At 48.8% G+C, this 15,711-nt stretch overlaps 1 protein-coding gene across 6 annotated transcripts in view; it reads right to left on the bottom strand.

Moving 5' to 3' along the window:
• Positions 1 to 2,127: 2,127 nt before the first annotated feature.
• The window catches only part of robo3 (roundabout, axon guidance receptor, homolog 3 (Drosophila)), an 85,711-nt gene continuing 72,127 nt past the window's right edge, over positions 2,128 to 15,711 (bottom strand). For 3 of the 6 annotated variants that reach the window (XM_029848817.1, XM_029848820.1, XM_029848821.1), the window contains 18 exons: positions 13,112 to 13,193; positions 12,566 to 12,734; positions 11,117 to 11,283; positions 10,900 to 11,021; positions 10,590 to 10,806; positions 9,973 to 10,097; positions 9,556 to 9,736; positions 9,167 to 9,403; positions 8,619 to 8,658; positions 8,332 to 8,471; positions 7,974 to 8,255; positions 7,256 to 7,391; positions 6,741 to 6,959; positions 6,285 to 6,484; positions 6,047 to 6,154; positions 5,459 to 5,620; positions 4,797 to 4,925; positions 2,128 to 2,911 (listed from right to left, as the gene is read on the bottom strand). In XM_029848817.1, coding sequence (XP_029704677.1) covers positions 2,892 to 2,911; positions 4,797 to 4,925; positions 5,459 to 5,620; positions 6,047 to 6,154; positions 6,285 to 6,484; positions 6,741 to 6,959; positions 7,256 to 7,391; positions 7,974 to 8,255; positions 8,332 to 8,471; positions 8,619 to 8,658; positions 9,167 to 9,403; positions 9,556 to 9,736; positions 9,973 to 10,097; positions 10,590 to 10,806; positions 10,900 to 11,021; positions 11,117 to 11,283; positions 12,566 to 12,734; positions 13,112 to 13,193 — 2,736 coding nt within the window. In that variant the 3' untranslated portion in view covers positions 2,128 to 2,891. Of the gene's footprint in view, positions 2,912 to 4,791; positions 4,926 to 5,458; positions 5,621 to 6,046; positions 6,155 to 6,284; positions 6,485 to 6,740; positions 6,960 to 7,255; positions 7,392 to 7,973; positions 8,256 to 8,331; positions 8,472 to 8,618; positions 8,659 to 9,166; positions 9,404 to 9,555; positions 9,737 to 9,972; positions 10,098 to 10,589; positions 10,807 to 10,899; positions 11,022 to 11,116; positions 11,284 to 12,565; positions 12,735 to 13,111; positions 13,194 to 15,711 lie in introns of all 6 variants that reach the window. The other 3 variants (XM_029848819.1, XM_029848818.1, XM_029848822.1) reach the window with 3 other exon arrangements.

The following is a 15,711-nucleotide window of genomic DNA, read 5'->3' on the forward strand; positions in this document are numbered from 1 at the left end:
TGGTCTGGGTAATGTGGCATCTGCGGGTCACATCAGGAGCGCTTTACCAAAAATCCAAAAGAGGCCCTGGAAGTCACTTGCTTCTCACCTCGAGTTAATACAGCCGCAGATCTGAGGATTTCATCCGCTTGTAAAATACGATCCAATTTCTAAAGTGAGATTGAATCCAGTCGTCGTTGGTTATCTATTATCCGTCAACACAAAGTGGATCCTGATCACAGATCCTTCTCTCTCCCCCTCCACATCACGTCCTTGTTATGCTTTCGCAGCTCCGCTCCACCGTGTCTGTCGGCGCCGCAACGTCTGAACAATCTAAGACGAGCACAGAAGTCCAATAACAAAACACCATTCGGGCCATAGGCACAAACAACAGTCAGAATCCGTACCCCCACCCGAAGGCGAAGGGAGGCTACCCTCTCATCCACCGGGGTAAACTCCAATATACAGGCACTGAGCTGGGGAGCAACGAGAATTGCCACCCCTGCCCGTCGCCTCTCACCATCGGCAACTCCAGAGTCCAACCCCTCTCGAGAAGACTAGTTCCAGAGCCCTTGCTATGCGTCGAGGTGAGGCCGACTATATCTAGTCGGAACTTCTCAACCTCGCGCACCAGCTCAGGCTTCTTTCCCATCAAATAGGTGACATTCCATGTCCCTAGAGCCAGTTTATGCAGCCAGGGATCAGACCGCCAAGGTCCCTGCCTTTGGCCGCTACCCAAAACACAATGCACCCGACCCCCTTGGCCCCTCCTGCAGGTGGTGAGCCCACGGGAAGGGGGTCCCATGTTGCCTCTTCGGGCTGTGGCTCCATGGGCAGAGGTCCGGCCACCAGGCGCTCGCCAAACGTGCCCCACCCCCAGGCCTGGCTCCAGGAGGGGGGCCCGGTGAATCCGGGCAAGGGAAATGTAGGACCGATGTTGATTTCCATCATTAGGGGGTCCTGGGCTACGCTTTGTCTGATCCCTCACCGAGGACCTGTTTGCCATGGGTGGCCCTACCAGGGGCATAAAGCCCCAGACAACGGAGCTCCTGGGATCATTGGGACACGCAAATCCCTCCACCACGATGAGGTGGTAGCCCAGGAGGAGTATCTATTTATCCATCAACACAAAGTGGATCCTGATCCCAGATCCTTCTCTCTCCCCCTCCACATCACGTCCTTGTTATGCTTTCGCAGCTCCGCTCCACCGTGTCTGTCGGTGCCGCAACGTCTGATCTGCAGTTTCATCACCCAGAGCAGGCAGAAGAAACACACCTCTTCATATGTGTGTGTGTGTGTGTGTGTGTGAGATAGAGCTCACACTCTGCATACATCTGTAGAAACCTGCAGACTGACGGGCCTGTTGCTCTCAGCATGGAGAGAACAATTTCATGCTCCCGGGTGCGTGCAGAGCTCGCCCGGGTGCACGGGACTGTGAAGCTGGGGAAAGAATGGCCGATGGGGGATTAAGGAGCAAACAGAAGCTCAGCGATAAGCCAGGTTTTTATTTATTTCTTTAGAAATCACTGGAAGGTGTCATGAGAAAGTTGGAGGCTTTCAAAGCTTTTTAGAAGTTTGAGCTCCTGCAGATTTCATGACGGACAACTGCTTTTTTTGCTATTCACATGCCAATCTCTGCGCGTAACGACCCTCCTCTGAGCTTCCCTAGACAGGAAACGGCTTCCACGCCACAGAGGGGCCGACCTTTAACCTTTTCAGGAGTCTAAACTTCATGTTTTACTCCATTTTTACTCCAACCCTAACCCCGGCCATCAGCACCTACCTGAAAATACATTTTGCGGTTTTCACAAGACAAATATGAAAAGATTTCCCCCCCTTTCCCATCAGGTCATTCCTTATCTTGATTTGCCGATTGGAAATTATTTTAAATTGGCAAACATACCGGAGAGACGAGGTAATGTTTCTACATTAAATGTCTCAGGAACCTGGTTTCATCTGATTAAAGGAGGCTTAACCTTTGCAAGATAACGATGTCTCTCATTACGAGCACCTTGTCATCAACATCTTGCATCACGAGGAGCTCCGCGGAGCGCCGGCGTGGACGGGAGGAGCCGCTATAGCGTCCAACGATCAGAAGGCTGAACAATCGCCGAATGTGGCTTCAAATGAAAGAAGCAGAGGCGTGAATCAGCATCAAATGTGTTTTAATGTACATTTACAAAACGACAAGAGTACAAAAGTCAGTCCACAGACAGTTTTTTTTCTTTCTTTTTTGTTTTTAAGGAGTATATGCAAATTTCGATCTCACAACTGCAGCAAAGGGTCCCTCAGACGCGAGCGGAGGGGAGCTGGAGGGCGTACAATCACACTTCTAACTTATTCCTCCACAGACGCTTTAAAACAAAAAACAGGGAAACATTCTTGCGGACGGCACGCGCGCACGGATCTCTGCTCCTTTTGGCTTTTTCTGACCCTCCTCCCCCTCAACCAACAAACACACTTTGTGCTTCATATTGTCTGTTGTTTTGCCGTCACGACAGCAGAGTGCAACAGCACTTTAGGCTTTTTACCCCCCCAGAAAGTGTACATTATGACAAAAGGTTGGCACATTCAAGAAGACATGAGCTTTTTATAATAACTTAATTTACATGTTATTTTTTTGTTCAAGTCCTCATAAATACAATATACGTCTCTTTCCCTGTATCCAGAGCCCACAAAAGAACAGTACAGACAGGTATTTACAGATCCGGATAGATAACTCATAAATAATTAGAGCGATATGGGAAACAGGACGAGGAGTTTGTTTCACAGTAGCATCAGCGGTTCGGAGCTCCTGACTCTAAATCCCCCCCCCCCCAGGTAAAGATCTTTGTGTCCATGCTGGAGAGATGAGGTCCAGATCTTTGTGTCCATGCTGGAGAGATGGAAGGTGATGAAGCAGCGACGGCCGCTCACGCTCTTATCTCATTTCCTGAGGGAAGAGCAACATTTAGCATCATTAATTATGCTTTTTTGGAGTCAGGACTTTCCTCTTCTGCTTTACTTGGTTATATTTTCAAGAAATCTGGGTCCTATTTATGCTTCATCCGCCATAATTTTACCCTGCTCCACACCAGCTTACGATTAACAACGCCTCCACATGATTTTCCAGATAACATATACAGGAATTCTATACTATAAAAGAAAGACAAGTATCCAATCGTGTTTTAATGTGAGTGCACATCTGTCAGATTGATGCGTGTCATCATTCATGTTCCAGGGTGGATTTCCGCTGGAGTGATTTGGCTGCGGAGCAACTTTCATGAATATGCATGTTAGCTTCAGCGAGCGGTCCTCCGAGCACGCAGGCATATGTCAGACAGCGCAAATGCTACGTGAGCTCTACCTGATTTGAAGAAAAAAAAAAACATTTCAGCGACGTTGCGTATGAAAATAAGGCGTCCGCTGCAACAAATGTGACCTAAAACACAAGACAATCGCCGATCCGGCTGAAATCCGTCCGTCAAAATGGTGTGGGATGAATATTTTTATAAAAATAAAAGCAGATCTATAAGAAACAGAGGCTGCGACGCTGTGGGTGTTCATGAGAAAATCCAGGAAACATCTAAACTCGCAGATTCAGATCAGGAATGGACGCGTCTTCATTCCCAGCAGCGTTCGCCTTTACCATCCCTGTCTTGTTTACAAATGAGCCTCCAGTATCAAGTTGATCTAACCCCCCCTCTGCCGAGCACCCACAGGTCAAAGGTGATAGATACCAGTCAGACACACCACAGGAGGAATGGGTAATCCAACCCCGGCTTCCTGCGGAAACACCTCCGATTTTATTGCAGATCCAGAGGTCGTCTTTTCATGTCGGAAGCAAGGCGTGAAAAGGCCACTGTGGGTCAGCGGGTGGGGGTGAGGCCAAGCCCGACACACAAGGCAGGCTCTGTGAGTCCGTGGTGACAGGAAAAAGGGCATTTCTCTACCACATTCCCATGTCAAAGATCGGAACGGGAGAAAGAGCTGCCGCACCACTTTCCTACACTCTTCCGGCTCAGCCGTGCATTCAGCACCAGAGACTATTGAAACTGAAACTGAAAGTCCAGTTACACCACATTAGCACAAAGCGTTGCTTTGTCTTTAAATATTTATTAAGTATTCGGGAAGAAATGGCAGCTACTATCCGAACAGGGCAGTCTGCAATTAAACCAAACTGAGCAAAACAAGTACAGGACTGATATTTTTAGATCGTTATAAGCTGACTGCAGCTTTTTCTGGCCTTTATTTATTCACAGATGGAACCTGTAACTGATACTGTATGAAACACTCTGTCAAATCTGAGATTCTATTAACGTCATGCTCAGTGCCAGTGAGACTTTTCCTCAGGAGCGCTTCGCATGTTTTCCGAGGTGATGCGGCTGTACGTTCACGGGAGTGTTGAGAGGAAACATCCTTCCAGTTCTTTCACTCAGAGGAACCTGCAGGAGCTGCGTTTATATAAGCGCTCCCAGGCTGATGTGCACTCCAGACACTGGTTCTTACTCTAAAACTATTCTGAGGAGATGCTAATGGCAGATCAGTGTGTACGAGCCTGCGGTGGTGTGTGCGTGTGTGTGTGTGTGTGTGTGTGTGTGCGGACAACAGGGAAATACCGGAGCACTTTAATGCTTGTGTGTGTTTTATGGAGCAGAAATAATGATATGTAGATACAGCTAAAGCGTATGAAACCCTCTGCTTGGCAGGAATACTCTTTGTTCCAGTGCTCATGAATATCTAAAACCATCAATTATTAAAACCGTTTGAGTTGAAAAAAAACTTCTCGGCAGTGAAATTATGAAATCTTTAGAAGATCCATCCCCGTTCTACCTCACTGTGTTTTCTGAGTCCCCGGGAGCCCGTGGAGCCTCTGGATGAGGAGCTTCCCGTAGTCGAGCAGTTACTGGACATCTGACTCCTGGAGAGGTACGCGGCCTTACTGCCGTACGCCATCACTTCCTCATCTGAGGACGCAAAGATGGAGAAAACAGGGAGGTGTAGTGTGGTCCAGACCGGTCAGACTAGCTTTACAAATGTCAGAATTCATGCTGATCGCTAGCTTGAAACGAGTTACGGGTCGTTACCGTCTGCATTGTTCCTGGATGTTCCGCAACGTACGTAATAAGTTGGGATTTATCGCCGGCCATTGTGAGATTACAGCTCTCTGGGGGCGCAAAACTGCTCTAGCGGCTGTTTGGAATTGTCGCCCGCTAAAAATGTTTGATTAACATATAAAAATCTGAAAGCACCCAGACTATTATGGAGCTGAAAAAACAAAATAATGTTTTACTGTGTGTGTGGGGGGGATTCAATGATTATTATTACACTATAGGAACACATTTTATTGCTGGCTGCAGTATTTGGCTGAGGGGAGAAAGTACTGCAGTGCAGCAGCAGCAGCAACATGGTGCAGCTGGGAAGTGTTATTACTGATTCTGTATTCCAGTGATGCTGCATCACAGTGACTGATGACTGGAACGCGCTGCGCAGCTCTTACTGTCGACGTGTCTTTGTCCCGAGCCTTTCCGCCGCTGGCTGCTGCTGCTGCTGCTGTACTCACTCCTCTCCAGCGATGACAGTGCTCCATTTGCCACACCGCCGGCCTCCGCGCACTCCAACCGGCTCTCGTCTGGAGGAGGCTCCGGAGGCGGGGGCAGGTCTGAAACAGAAAGAAGAGGGGATTTGAGTTGTGCTGAAGTCACGCTACCTTTTGTCTCTTAAGCTCATTTGGGTGCTTTTGCAGTTCCATAATAGCTGAATGGAGCTTTAAAGGGAAATCGGGGTGATTTAGCTTGTCTTTTCCTGCACATCACTTTTCTTTTAGAAGACAAACCAAAAACTAAGAACCCAGAAATGGAAGCTGATCGTTACAGACGCGTTCTCGTCCATGTCGGCAGGGGTGATGAATGTGGCGTCTGCACACCAACCACAGTTTTTAGGATGGAATAAGAATTTAAATCCTCGCCTGCAGGATTGTTACGGACCGCGGGATGACAGAAACTGACAAAATATGTCCTGTTTTTATGTCTGACTGTTTCCTGCGTGTCGCCCGTGATGAAACAGAATCACAGATGGTTGTTCTCACCTCCTTGTAAATCTCTTCTGTACGCTGAACTCTTTGACACCTTTTTCTTCACTCTGGATTTTTGGTTGGGAGGAGTGCCGGTGTCTGCCGGGGAGGAGCGGTTGTGCACTGTTGACAGGGAAAACACAACAATCACAGCGTTATTTTCTCCTCAAATTAGCATATTCATGCATATGGATTATTTAAAGAATGCCAACTCAGTTTTGATTGTTCGCCTGTGTGTGTGTGTGTTGTTTACCGGGTGTGGTGGCGCTGATGCTGTCTTCGCTGAGAGCTGGCCCCTGGCTCTGCAGGCAGCGATGAGCAGGGCTCTGGCACTGCAGCGTGCCAGCCTCTGATGAGCCGTGATGCTGTTGGCCCGAGATGTTGGGGTTGGACTGGGTGAGCGACGCGCTCGGCGCCTGGGGAACTGGCACCGGACCGCAGGGTAACCTTCTGCTGTGGGAAGAAAGGCAACATGTCACCTCAGGAGGGATTTAAATATAAACCAGTCGCTTCGTATTAGACCAAGATGACCTCGGTTGATTTATTATCTGAATAAATATCGTCTAAATGGATCAACGCGCCGCTGTTTTTGTCGCTGGAGTTGAACAAAGGTCGACTTTTTCAATGCTGAGACTTTAAGCGGAGAGACAAGTCCAACGTCTTTATCTCATAAATAGATTTTCATGCGCTCATAATCTCCCTCAAATACCGTGAAAGCTGCTGACTGTCATGGAGGCTGAGACGGGGGAGGTCATGGTGCGCTTGGTTCTCCTCGTGGGGCGATGGAGTGAGCGTGGCGGTCGACTGGTGGCTGTAGGATGTGGCCGGGGAGGACGCGTAGTTCCTCTGTGCGGGACAAGGCCCGTCCTCACATCCTTCCATCAGGTAGGTCCTCTCTGGGAGAGGGGGGCACCACTCCTCATCCGACCTACAACCGAGAGAGCAAATGAGGGAATGAGGCAGTCGAGATCTACTCTGACCGACCGCGGCCCAGCTAGCTATCAGGCTATTTACTCCTTCGTGCTCGTCCTCCAGGCTGCGGTAATTACCGTTGGCCAAAGCAGCATGAGGCTAATCTTCCACTTGCTGCAAGTATTCAACGCAGCTAATCATGTTTCGAAGGGAAGGAAACAGCCAAAACAATTACAAGCTGTCGAGGCCACAGGAGGAAGTGGAACCCTGAAATAGCCATTTACAGATCTGCGTACACGGAGGGCGACTCACCCCAAGTCCATGTCCTCGGGAAGGGAATCGTGCTCGTACTGTTCCAGCTCACCAATCGGGGGCGGTGGGGGCAATGCCTCCATCCAGGTAAGAGACGGGGTCTTCACGGCCTTACCCACTTTCTGCTTGGGCTTCCCTACAGAACAGATGGGATACAATCATCCGGTTACTTGTGACATTTATTTTTTAAACGCGAGGGTTGCCTAACTCGGTCGGTTAGAGATCACAGCAACACAGCAAACATGCATCATGATTCTGAGCCATCAATGATTTAGAAGCTCGTCCTCCAAGCCAGAAATCGGCTTCTTAATCGGCAACAACAATAGCAACAACCGGAAAACACAACACAACACATGGAAGAGGACGTACAAAAGGGGGAATGATGATGAAATCCCAAACTATTGGGGAAAAAACAGTTGGGAAAAATCCTGGAGACAACAGGAACATTTCGATTTACTCCTGCTTCCTTGTTCAGCTCACGTCTTCATTTCCTGACTCGCCTTTCCTCACGCACGCCGGAGCCGATTATCAGGACAAATTCCCTCTTAACACACCGCAGACCACAGAACAATCATATAGGCCATAAGATAACCGGGCGTTTGCCCCCCCCTCCTGGTTGTGAAGGGGGAAATTCCGGACAAAAACAGCCCGGTGATCCTTACGCACCCTTTTAAAGCAGTTGTGATGTGATTTGGCCATAACAAGGACCTCTCCTCACCGTTACAGCGCTCTGGTTGGGCGTACTGAGCTCCGGGTGGACCCAGCGGGGTGACCCGCTGTCCTTCATCCGGCTGCTCTGCACCTGGAGCCGCCGCCTGCGTCTGGTTGGTGAAAGGCATGATGGAGGTGGAGGCATAGGCAGCGGTGGACATGTTCTGGGCGTAGGTGAAGCTGTGCAGGTCCTCACTGGTGGCGTCGATGGTGCTGTAGATGGGACCCTCGGTGGAGCCGCCCATGCTGTATTTCTCTGTCTGGTTCAGGTAGTTGGAGATACCGGCGTCTGCAGAGGATGCAGATGTTGTTTAGTGGAAGGCGTTCTTCTGAAGAGATAACTCAGGTCACCAGGGCAGACAGACCATTGTAGTATCTCTCTGTGGTGTCATGGCTGGTGGTGCAGCAGTTCCCAGCCTCTTTACCCCCATGGACCAGGTTAGAGGTCGGCCAAGAGTCTGCCAGCCATGGGTAGTTGCCCATGTTGCCTCCCAGCACACCAGGCCTGAGGAGACATTCCGGCATCAGTAGAGGCAGAAACGGGACATCGTGACAGAATCGGCTGAGATCACGTGAGAATGGACGTCGGCAACTTGATAGGAAACAAAAATCCCTAAAATCTGACTTAACCAACAAATATGAGATGAATCACCTTCCATTGAGTCCTGATGTCTCTCCATGAGGGAAACCAACTGCCGAAGAGAAAGACAGTAAACGTTACATGACAAAATGTCTACATTATTCAAGCACTGGCCTTGTGCATTTTCCACTTCCTGCCACTTGAAACATCTTTTCTGCCCCATTCAAGAGGTAACTATGGTCCAGTAACACTGGAAGATAGCATGGATCTGGGAATCGCTGGCTCTCATGGAGGTTAAAGTCAAACTTTGATTATCATTTCATTTGGGTGATTAATCACTTCAAATTTGAAGGAAAAAAAATGCTAATTACGAAAAACAAGACGCTTCTATCCAATATGGTGTTTACAATATATGCAGAGGTTATTTTGACTCTGGAGATCAAAAGTAGATCTAGTATTAATCACATTCAAACATGTGTTTTACTGCAGGTGGTTTCGCCTCAGAAATGGAATTATTTATTTCTCAGGGTAAAATTGCAGCAACCTTGTGTCGTTTTGGTTCAGATCTCAGCTCCCCCAGACAGAAAACACGATTATCCACCTCTGTTTTTCCCTCTGACCTGCGGGCGTGTACGCGAAGGAGGCCGTGTAGTGGCTCAGCTCCTTCCTCTTCTTGCGTCGACAGTAGATCCAGACACTGAAGCCCATGAGGATGACCCAGCAGGCCCCGCCGATGCCCGCGATGAACGCAGGCTGCTTGACCACGCCGGTGATCTGCTCGGCCAGACTCACGTTGCTTTCCTCGTCGCCGCCGCCGGTTCCATCGCCTGGCACGTTCAGCTGTTCGGCTGGTGGCTCTGTGGCGAAAGGACAGAAATGTTAAAGCACAGGAAGAGAAATGACAAAAATAAACGTGTTTTACATCAAGACAAGTGTCAACACGATCAGGGCCTGATGTAAAACGTCCCAGTTTGAGCCTTTATGGTGATTTCTGCGACTGCGGACTCACTGATGAGGATGGACACGGGCTGGCTGCGAGTTCCAACACCAGCCCTGGTCACCGCCGCCACCTCCACCTGGTACAGCACGGGCATCAGGCCTTGCAGCACGGTGGACAACGTGTTCCCGTCCACCGTCTTGTTGAGGTAATTCCGTGTCTGGTTGTCTGCGCCGCTCCACGCGCACCAAATCTGGCAGAGATGCAGGAGCGTTAGCCTCGGATGCCTTTTTGGGGGGCCTATATCCTCGGCTGAGGAGATGCAGGCCTTTGCGTTTAGGTGCGCTGATGAAATATTTAACTACAGGCTGCAATATCCAATAAGTCATAGGCAACAGCCAGACATTCGTGCGTTTGAAGTCCTTTTTTTGCGACCGGTTGTGTGATTATGGAATGCTGGGTGCACGTTTCATGCGCGCGGGCGTTTACCCTGTACTCCTGGATGACGCCGTTCTGCATGTGGCTAGGTGGAGGCTCCCACGAGATGCTGATGCTGGAGCTGTTGCTTGGCTTCACCACCGTCACAGTAACCGCTCTGGGCGGGGCGCTGGGGACTGAGAGGACACAGGCGGATACAACGCGGTTAAAATCGGAATCGTGCACGCTGCAGGCAACGAGGAAGCGGCGCGCAAGCACGGGTCAAGAGAAGCAAATACATGCGGTAACAGGAAGGAGCATCAAGCTAATGTTGGGCTTTTTCCCTCAGTAATCTACTCAGGAAGGTCTTAGCAGTGACAATACGTGCGGACAAAAAAAATCGGCTCCCTTGTTTTTGATCTTTACCTCGAATAAAATTAAACTGCAGCGGACCCCAGGCAGCAGGAGTGGATGCCGGCTTTAATTAAATTAGGGCTTGGCGAGCCAAAATGGTGGAGAATATAACATTAACCCCAAAATGAGATAACATTGCTGCGATTCACATGGTGCCAAACAGGCTAATGAAAAATTTGAGAGCACTAGACTGTCAAAGCAAACCTTGATTAGGTTTAGGAAAAGTGGATTTTCTTTTGAATCTAGTTACGCCTCAGACGTGCTAAATTACGTACCTTCCTCTGGGGTTCGAACCAACAGTGTTCGGCTGTCCTTGCCCTGAAATTCATCAAAGTACGGACGGATCTTTAGTTCGTACTCGGTTCCCTTGAGCAGGTTGATGAGAACGGCGCTGCGTTCGGACGGAGAGTTGATGTCATGGAGGACCCAGCTTCCCCCGCTAGGTCTGTAAAACAGACGGTAGCCCTGGATGAACTGAGACTGGCGATCCACCTTAATGGTGAAGCAGATGGAAGAAGAAGAAGAAGGGAGATGAGAAGCGAGAACAAAAAAAATGGTCTGTTTATATTCAAAAGAGGCCCTCACAGTCCAGGACACTCGTATGGAGGCTGCTGTTAGCATGACAGGATCTTGCAGCTGGACGGCCACTTCTCCCAGTTCCCTCTGAACCTGGCGGTGGTCCACTCCCTGACCCGTGGGGCTCACATCTGAAGGAAGGAAAAACACTCGCGTTGCATCAACGTTGCACGGCGAAAGCGTTAGCGCAGTGCTGTTTAACGCTAGGTAAATCAAGCACGCTGACCCTGCGTCCTGACTGGCTCGGAGATGGGACTCGGGTCGCTCAGGCCGTAGGCGTTAACCGCTCGCACGATAAACAAGTAGACGGTGTTGGGGAGAAGGCCGGTGATTGTGTGTGTCTCGATCTTGACCATGTCGGCCACAGTCTGCCACGTGCTGCCGGCTGATTGGCTGTGAAAAGAGATGAAAAGGCTACTTTGATGACGGTGGCGGTACTGAGGACGGACTTTCTTTCACACGCAGCGGCGACGTCCAGGTTTTTCCCCGACACCTCGACATGCTCAACGACATTCCGTGACTCGTTCGGCAGCGAGCCAGGAAGCAGCACTTGCTTCATTAGAAGCTGCACCACTTTTCCGCTCATTCGCTTTCAATCAAATTTAGCAGCTTCCTGACAAAACCTGCATTTGAATGACTCTCCTCAAATACCCTGAACTGGGCCAGCAGCCATAAACTGGACACTATATTCCAGCAGGGAGAAGCTGCCTTCTATTGTGTTCAGAAGTGCTTTGTAATGCTATTAAATGAGAGAGAGCATGAGAAGATCTGCTAGCAATAGAGCTATTTAATTTCTTGCGTGGAAAACAAAAGCAGATGTGAGCAAAGTCGCTTGGTTCCGAGAATTTGAAGGATTTTTCACATTAGATAATTTGCTGTTTTGATGAATAATGTAATGGGGCTTGTAAAGAGACACAGCTGTGGACAGGAAATGAGGCCATGTTGGAAGCATTGTGATGCTACAATGATACATTTTTTAACTTTCCGACCTTGTCTGCCGCTGAACTGACTGCGGTAAGGTTTTCCCCAAACGTGTATCTGTGTTTTTACGGGTTCTCCGTGGTTCCTGCGAGGGTTTGTGGCGGAGGAACCTTCCGCCACAACAACAACAAACTAATTATGCTGAATAGAACTCATTAGCGCTGGTACTCAGCTGGGTTCGCACAAAAGACGGCGAAGAATCGGATCATGAATATTCAACGGTAGAGGCCCTCAACACTTTTGCATACTCTCTGTACACACTCTGGAAACAAACCTTCACACACCTGAAGACAGGAAGTGCCGCAGCAAACTACACAATCAGTTTGTTTTACTCAGAACTGTTGTTGTTGGGCTACAGGAGCACCAGCACCTCCGGAGGTTAGGCTCCTTTATCTCATTTCCCCTCGATGCTACCTTTTCCCATCATTCCATCCTCAACTTTGTCCCCGTAACGACTCCAACATGGACCTTCTCGCCTGAAGATGCTGCTGTGCTTCATTCTTTTGTTTAGCTTGTGTGTGCATGTGCCTGAGGAAAAAAATTTCTCATCCAGGAAAAACATCTCATTCCATATTATTTTTCAACGTCACCACAAAAGCGATGAGCCAAGACTGGAAAAAGGTTGAGAGTCAAAAGAAGCAAATTCTCTGGTTTTAGATTCCAAAGGTCCATTATCTTGACGCGTCAACCTCACCTGAAGGCCTCGATGATGTAAGAGGTGACGGCGGCTCCCCCCTCATGAGCGTTGGGTTGCCATGTCAGAGAAATGCTGTTTTTGGACACGTCGGTGACGATGGGTTTGTGGGGGGGTCCCGGCAGCTGGAAGGGCTCAGTGGTCTGGACTAGCGATGGGTCGAAGCTCTCTGGATCAGTAGGGAGTGAAAGAAGACGTGTGTTTACGTTTAATTCTGCAGCGGCAGATACCAGACTAGCATGACGCATGCTAACCAGACGTTTTACAGTTCCATCACCAGCAGGGGTTCACTGTTTCAATTAAAATCCAACACACACAACGAACCCTCCGTCGTTAGGACTTCACACATCAATGACATCAATGACTTCCCCGCGTCTTTTGTACAGTTTTTCCATTTAAAAAGTCAATAGCAGTGTTTCTCCAGCTTCCTAATTAGCGACTGAACAGAACAGCAGGCTGGGCACTTTTTATTTCCAGGTGCATAAAAAGTGTCTTTTATTTGGTGGTGAACGTGCGCTGGACATTATTAATGGATGGAGACTTTACCTTTGACTGTGAGCACTCCACTCCAACTGGTCTCCCCACTAGAACTGGAAGCCAGGCAGGTGTAAACTCCAGAGTCCGTTTCCTAGCAACACAAACAAACGCCGTCAAGTCTCAAAAGTGAGAGGTAACATCTCTCAGAGCTGGGTGTTTTCCACTCGTTCCTCTGACATTTTGATGTGGATCGGTCTGAAAGAGCATTGTAACGAGATCTCTCAGAGAGGCGTTCAGGATCCCTTTAAAGATGATGTGACAGGGCGTCAAAATTGTGATTTCTGAGGTGAGGAGATTTCAGGAAAGAGGGCGCTGGAACATTCTCTCCTTCTTTTATTTGACAGATGTCCACAAACGGAAACGCAACGTTGTCGCCGTGCACCCGCGTTGAATTCTGAGCACGTTTTTCTGATGACAGGAGTCTGATTATTGATGCATGGACAGATACAATAACGCACAGATGACAATCAGACAGGTGAACTTTAGCAGCACGAGGGGCCTCATGCTAATGTACACATTTGCATGACTGAGGCGTGAAGTGGCAGCATGAATCTTAATAAACTGTCATTTCGTTCATCAATGGCTTCACGCTACTGTGATTCAGAAGAAAATAAAGGTGTTTCGCATCGTTCTTGTGCATATTAATTGTCAAGACTGTATCTCAATGAATCGCTTTCACGCCAGACATTTTGTCAATTGTAATTATTTCTTTTTCTTTTTCATAACCTCCATATTCCCAGAGGACCTATTTGCTGTCAGAGCTACTGTCGGGAGCCAGGAGCTTTTATTCTGGCGGGTCGCAGCAGAGGAGGAGAGCTAAAGGATGAAAGGGCAGAATTTTAACGACCGGCTCAACGTCGAGAAATTTCTGAGGAGCCCGTCTACGTCCCCAACAGCTACTTAGCATTCTGGATGGGCTACGAGCAGATGTAATTAAGAGTTGTGTGATAAATGAGCCTGTGTGTGCACATGAATGCTGGTTATTACATTTTTGGGGGAGGCAGGCCAAAAGCTAGACAGCCTGTGAAATTACCCACAACAGAAGAGGAGGTCGGGGGGGGGGGGGTCTCTCTGTGGGACACCGGCAGAGAAAGAACTCACCTCCAAACATGTTTCTGCTGCTTCTGAGTCTCCCTTCGTGCGGTTTAGGTCCGCAATCGTCAATTCAACTGACTCGAACCCAAATCTAATTTATTTTTTTAGGTGATAAAGTGTGAAGACTTTATTTTAAAGTAACACGTTTCTGCAGTTTGGCAGCAAACTTGATGTTCATTAAGAGTAAAAATCACTGCTGCCTGTAGAACTGAGGGCTCCGTCTGGGAGTGTGTGTGCGTGTGTGTGTGTCCGTTCGGTTTTCTACCGTTTTTCATGCAGGTTATTTGAGTTTCTCTGCCTCATCCGTTTATATCCAGAACCATTCTGGCAGAAACACAAATCAGATTTCTCGTATTCATTGATTCTCCCAGCACAGCCCGCGTTATTCCCGCTGAAAAGTCCATACATTATTCAGAGGATGTACACAGCAGAGCCTATGGCCTCTTCTCTCCTGGCTGTGGGCCGGTTCTTTGCTAATGCTGACAGAGGAATTAGCGCCAAGCTAAGTGGCGTGTCAGCGCGTCCAGCGGGGCACAGGACAGGTGACGTCCCAAGCTCCTCCCCTTTCCCTATAGGCCTTGACCCTGCATTGACCTGCTGATGGAGCATCCGTCTGCAGGGTTCAAACACGTCCCCAGATGGTGGCGTTTGATTGTCGGATGGGGAATCGACTCGGAGGGAGCGTGGGAGGGGCTAACGGGGGGAAACACCTGACTATTAATCAAGGCTGGCAGCGCCGGTCTCGGCACAGGAGGAGATTTTTAAGAGCTTCAGACTTCCAGAGGATCTGCAGATAGAATGACAGAGTGCACCGGCGTCTAAGAAGGTTGCTATGGCGATAATGATCCCTCTAGAATTCACTTCACCAGCTTGTGTACAAGATTTACGGCAAAACTAAAACTGCATATTTACATTTCAGCGTGTATAAAATTGGTATTAAGCAAATGACAGTGAGCCGGCCTCAACTCGGATATTATTATTCCTTTTAGAAATTCCAAGTTTGGGAAAGTTTCTCAGTAGCCTGACCCTGCCGAATGGCACCGCCACCCCCGCCCCCCATCCCCCGAGAATACACACTTCCAGGACTTCTTGGCACCAAGTGAGAGAACGTATCTGTGTGTGTGTGTGTGTGTGTGTGTGTGTGGAACTGATCCCAGCATAATAGCCTCTCATCTCCAGGGCACGAGGAGCAAACAGTCCATCTGTCCCGTCTCCACGGCTCAGATGATATTGACTTATTTAGAACGATGAGCTCGTGATTAAATGTGTGATGCAGATTTTTATTCTTCTCGCCAACGGAGATCTCACTCGCCGGTTGGTGTGAACGCCGAGTACAAGTCCTCGTTGGAGTTAGTTTAGACAAAAATGACAACAATGGATGGACTCGGTGATTCCATATCTATGTACACACACACAGACACACACACACCACTTGCTCGCTAACTTTAATGTCAGGTAATAATTTAAACCGATCTTACAGATCTACCTTTGTGCAAAAGATACAAAAAAGTGCT

The sequence above is a fragment of the Takifugu rubripes genome, chromosome 15 (assembly GCF_901000725.2).
Source record: "Takifugu rubripes chromosome 15, fTakRub1.2, whole genome shotgun sequence".
In the NCBI taxonomy this organism is placed as follows: domain Eukaryota; kingdom Metazoa; phylum Chordata; class Actinopteri; order Tetraodontiformes; family Tetraodontidae; genus Takifugu; species Takifugu rubripes.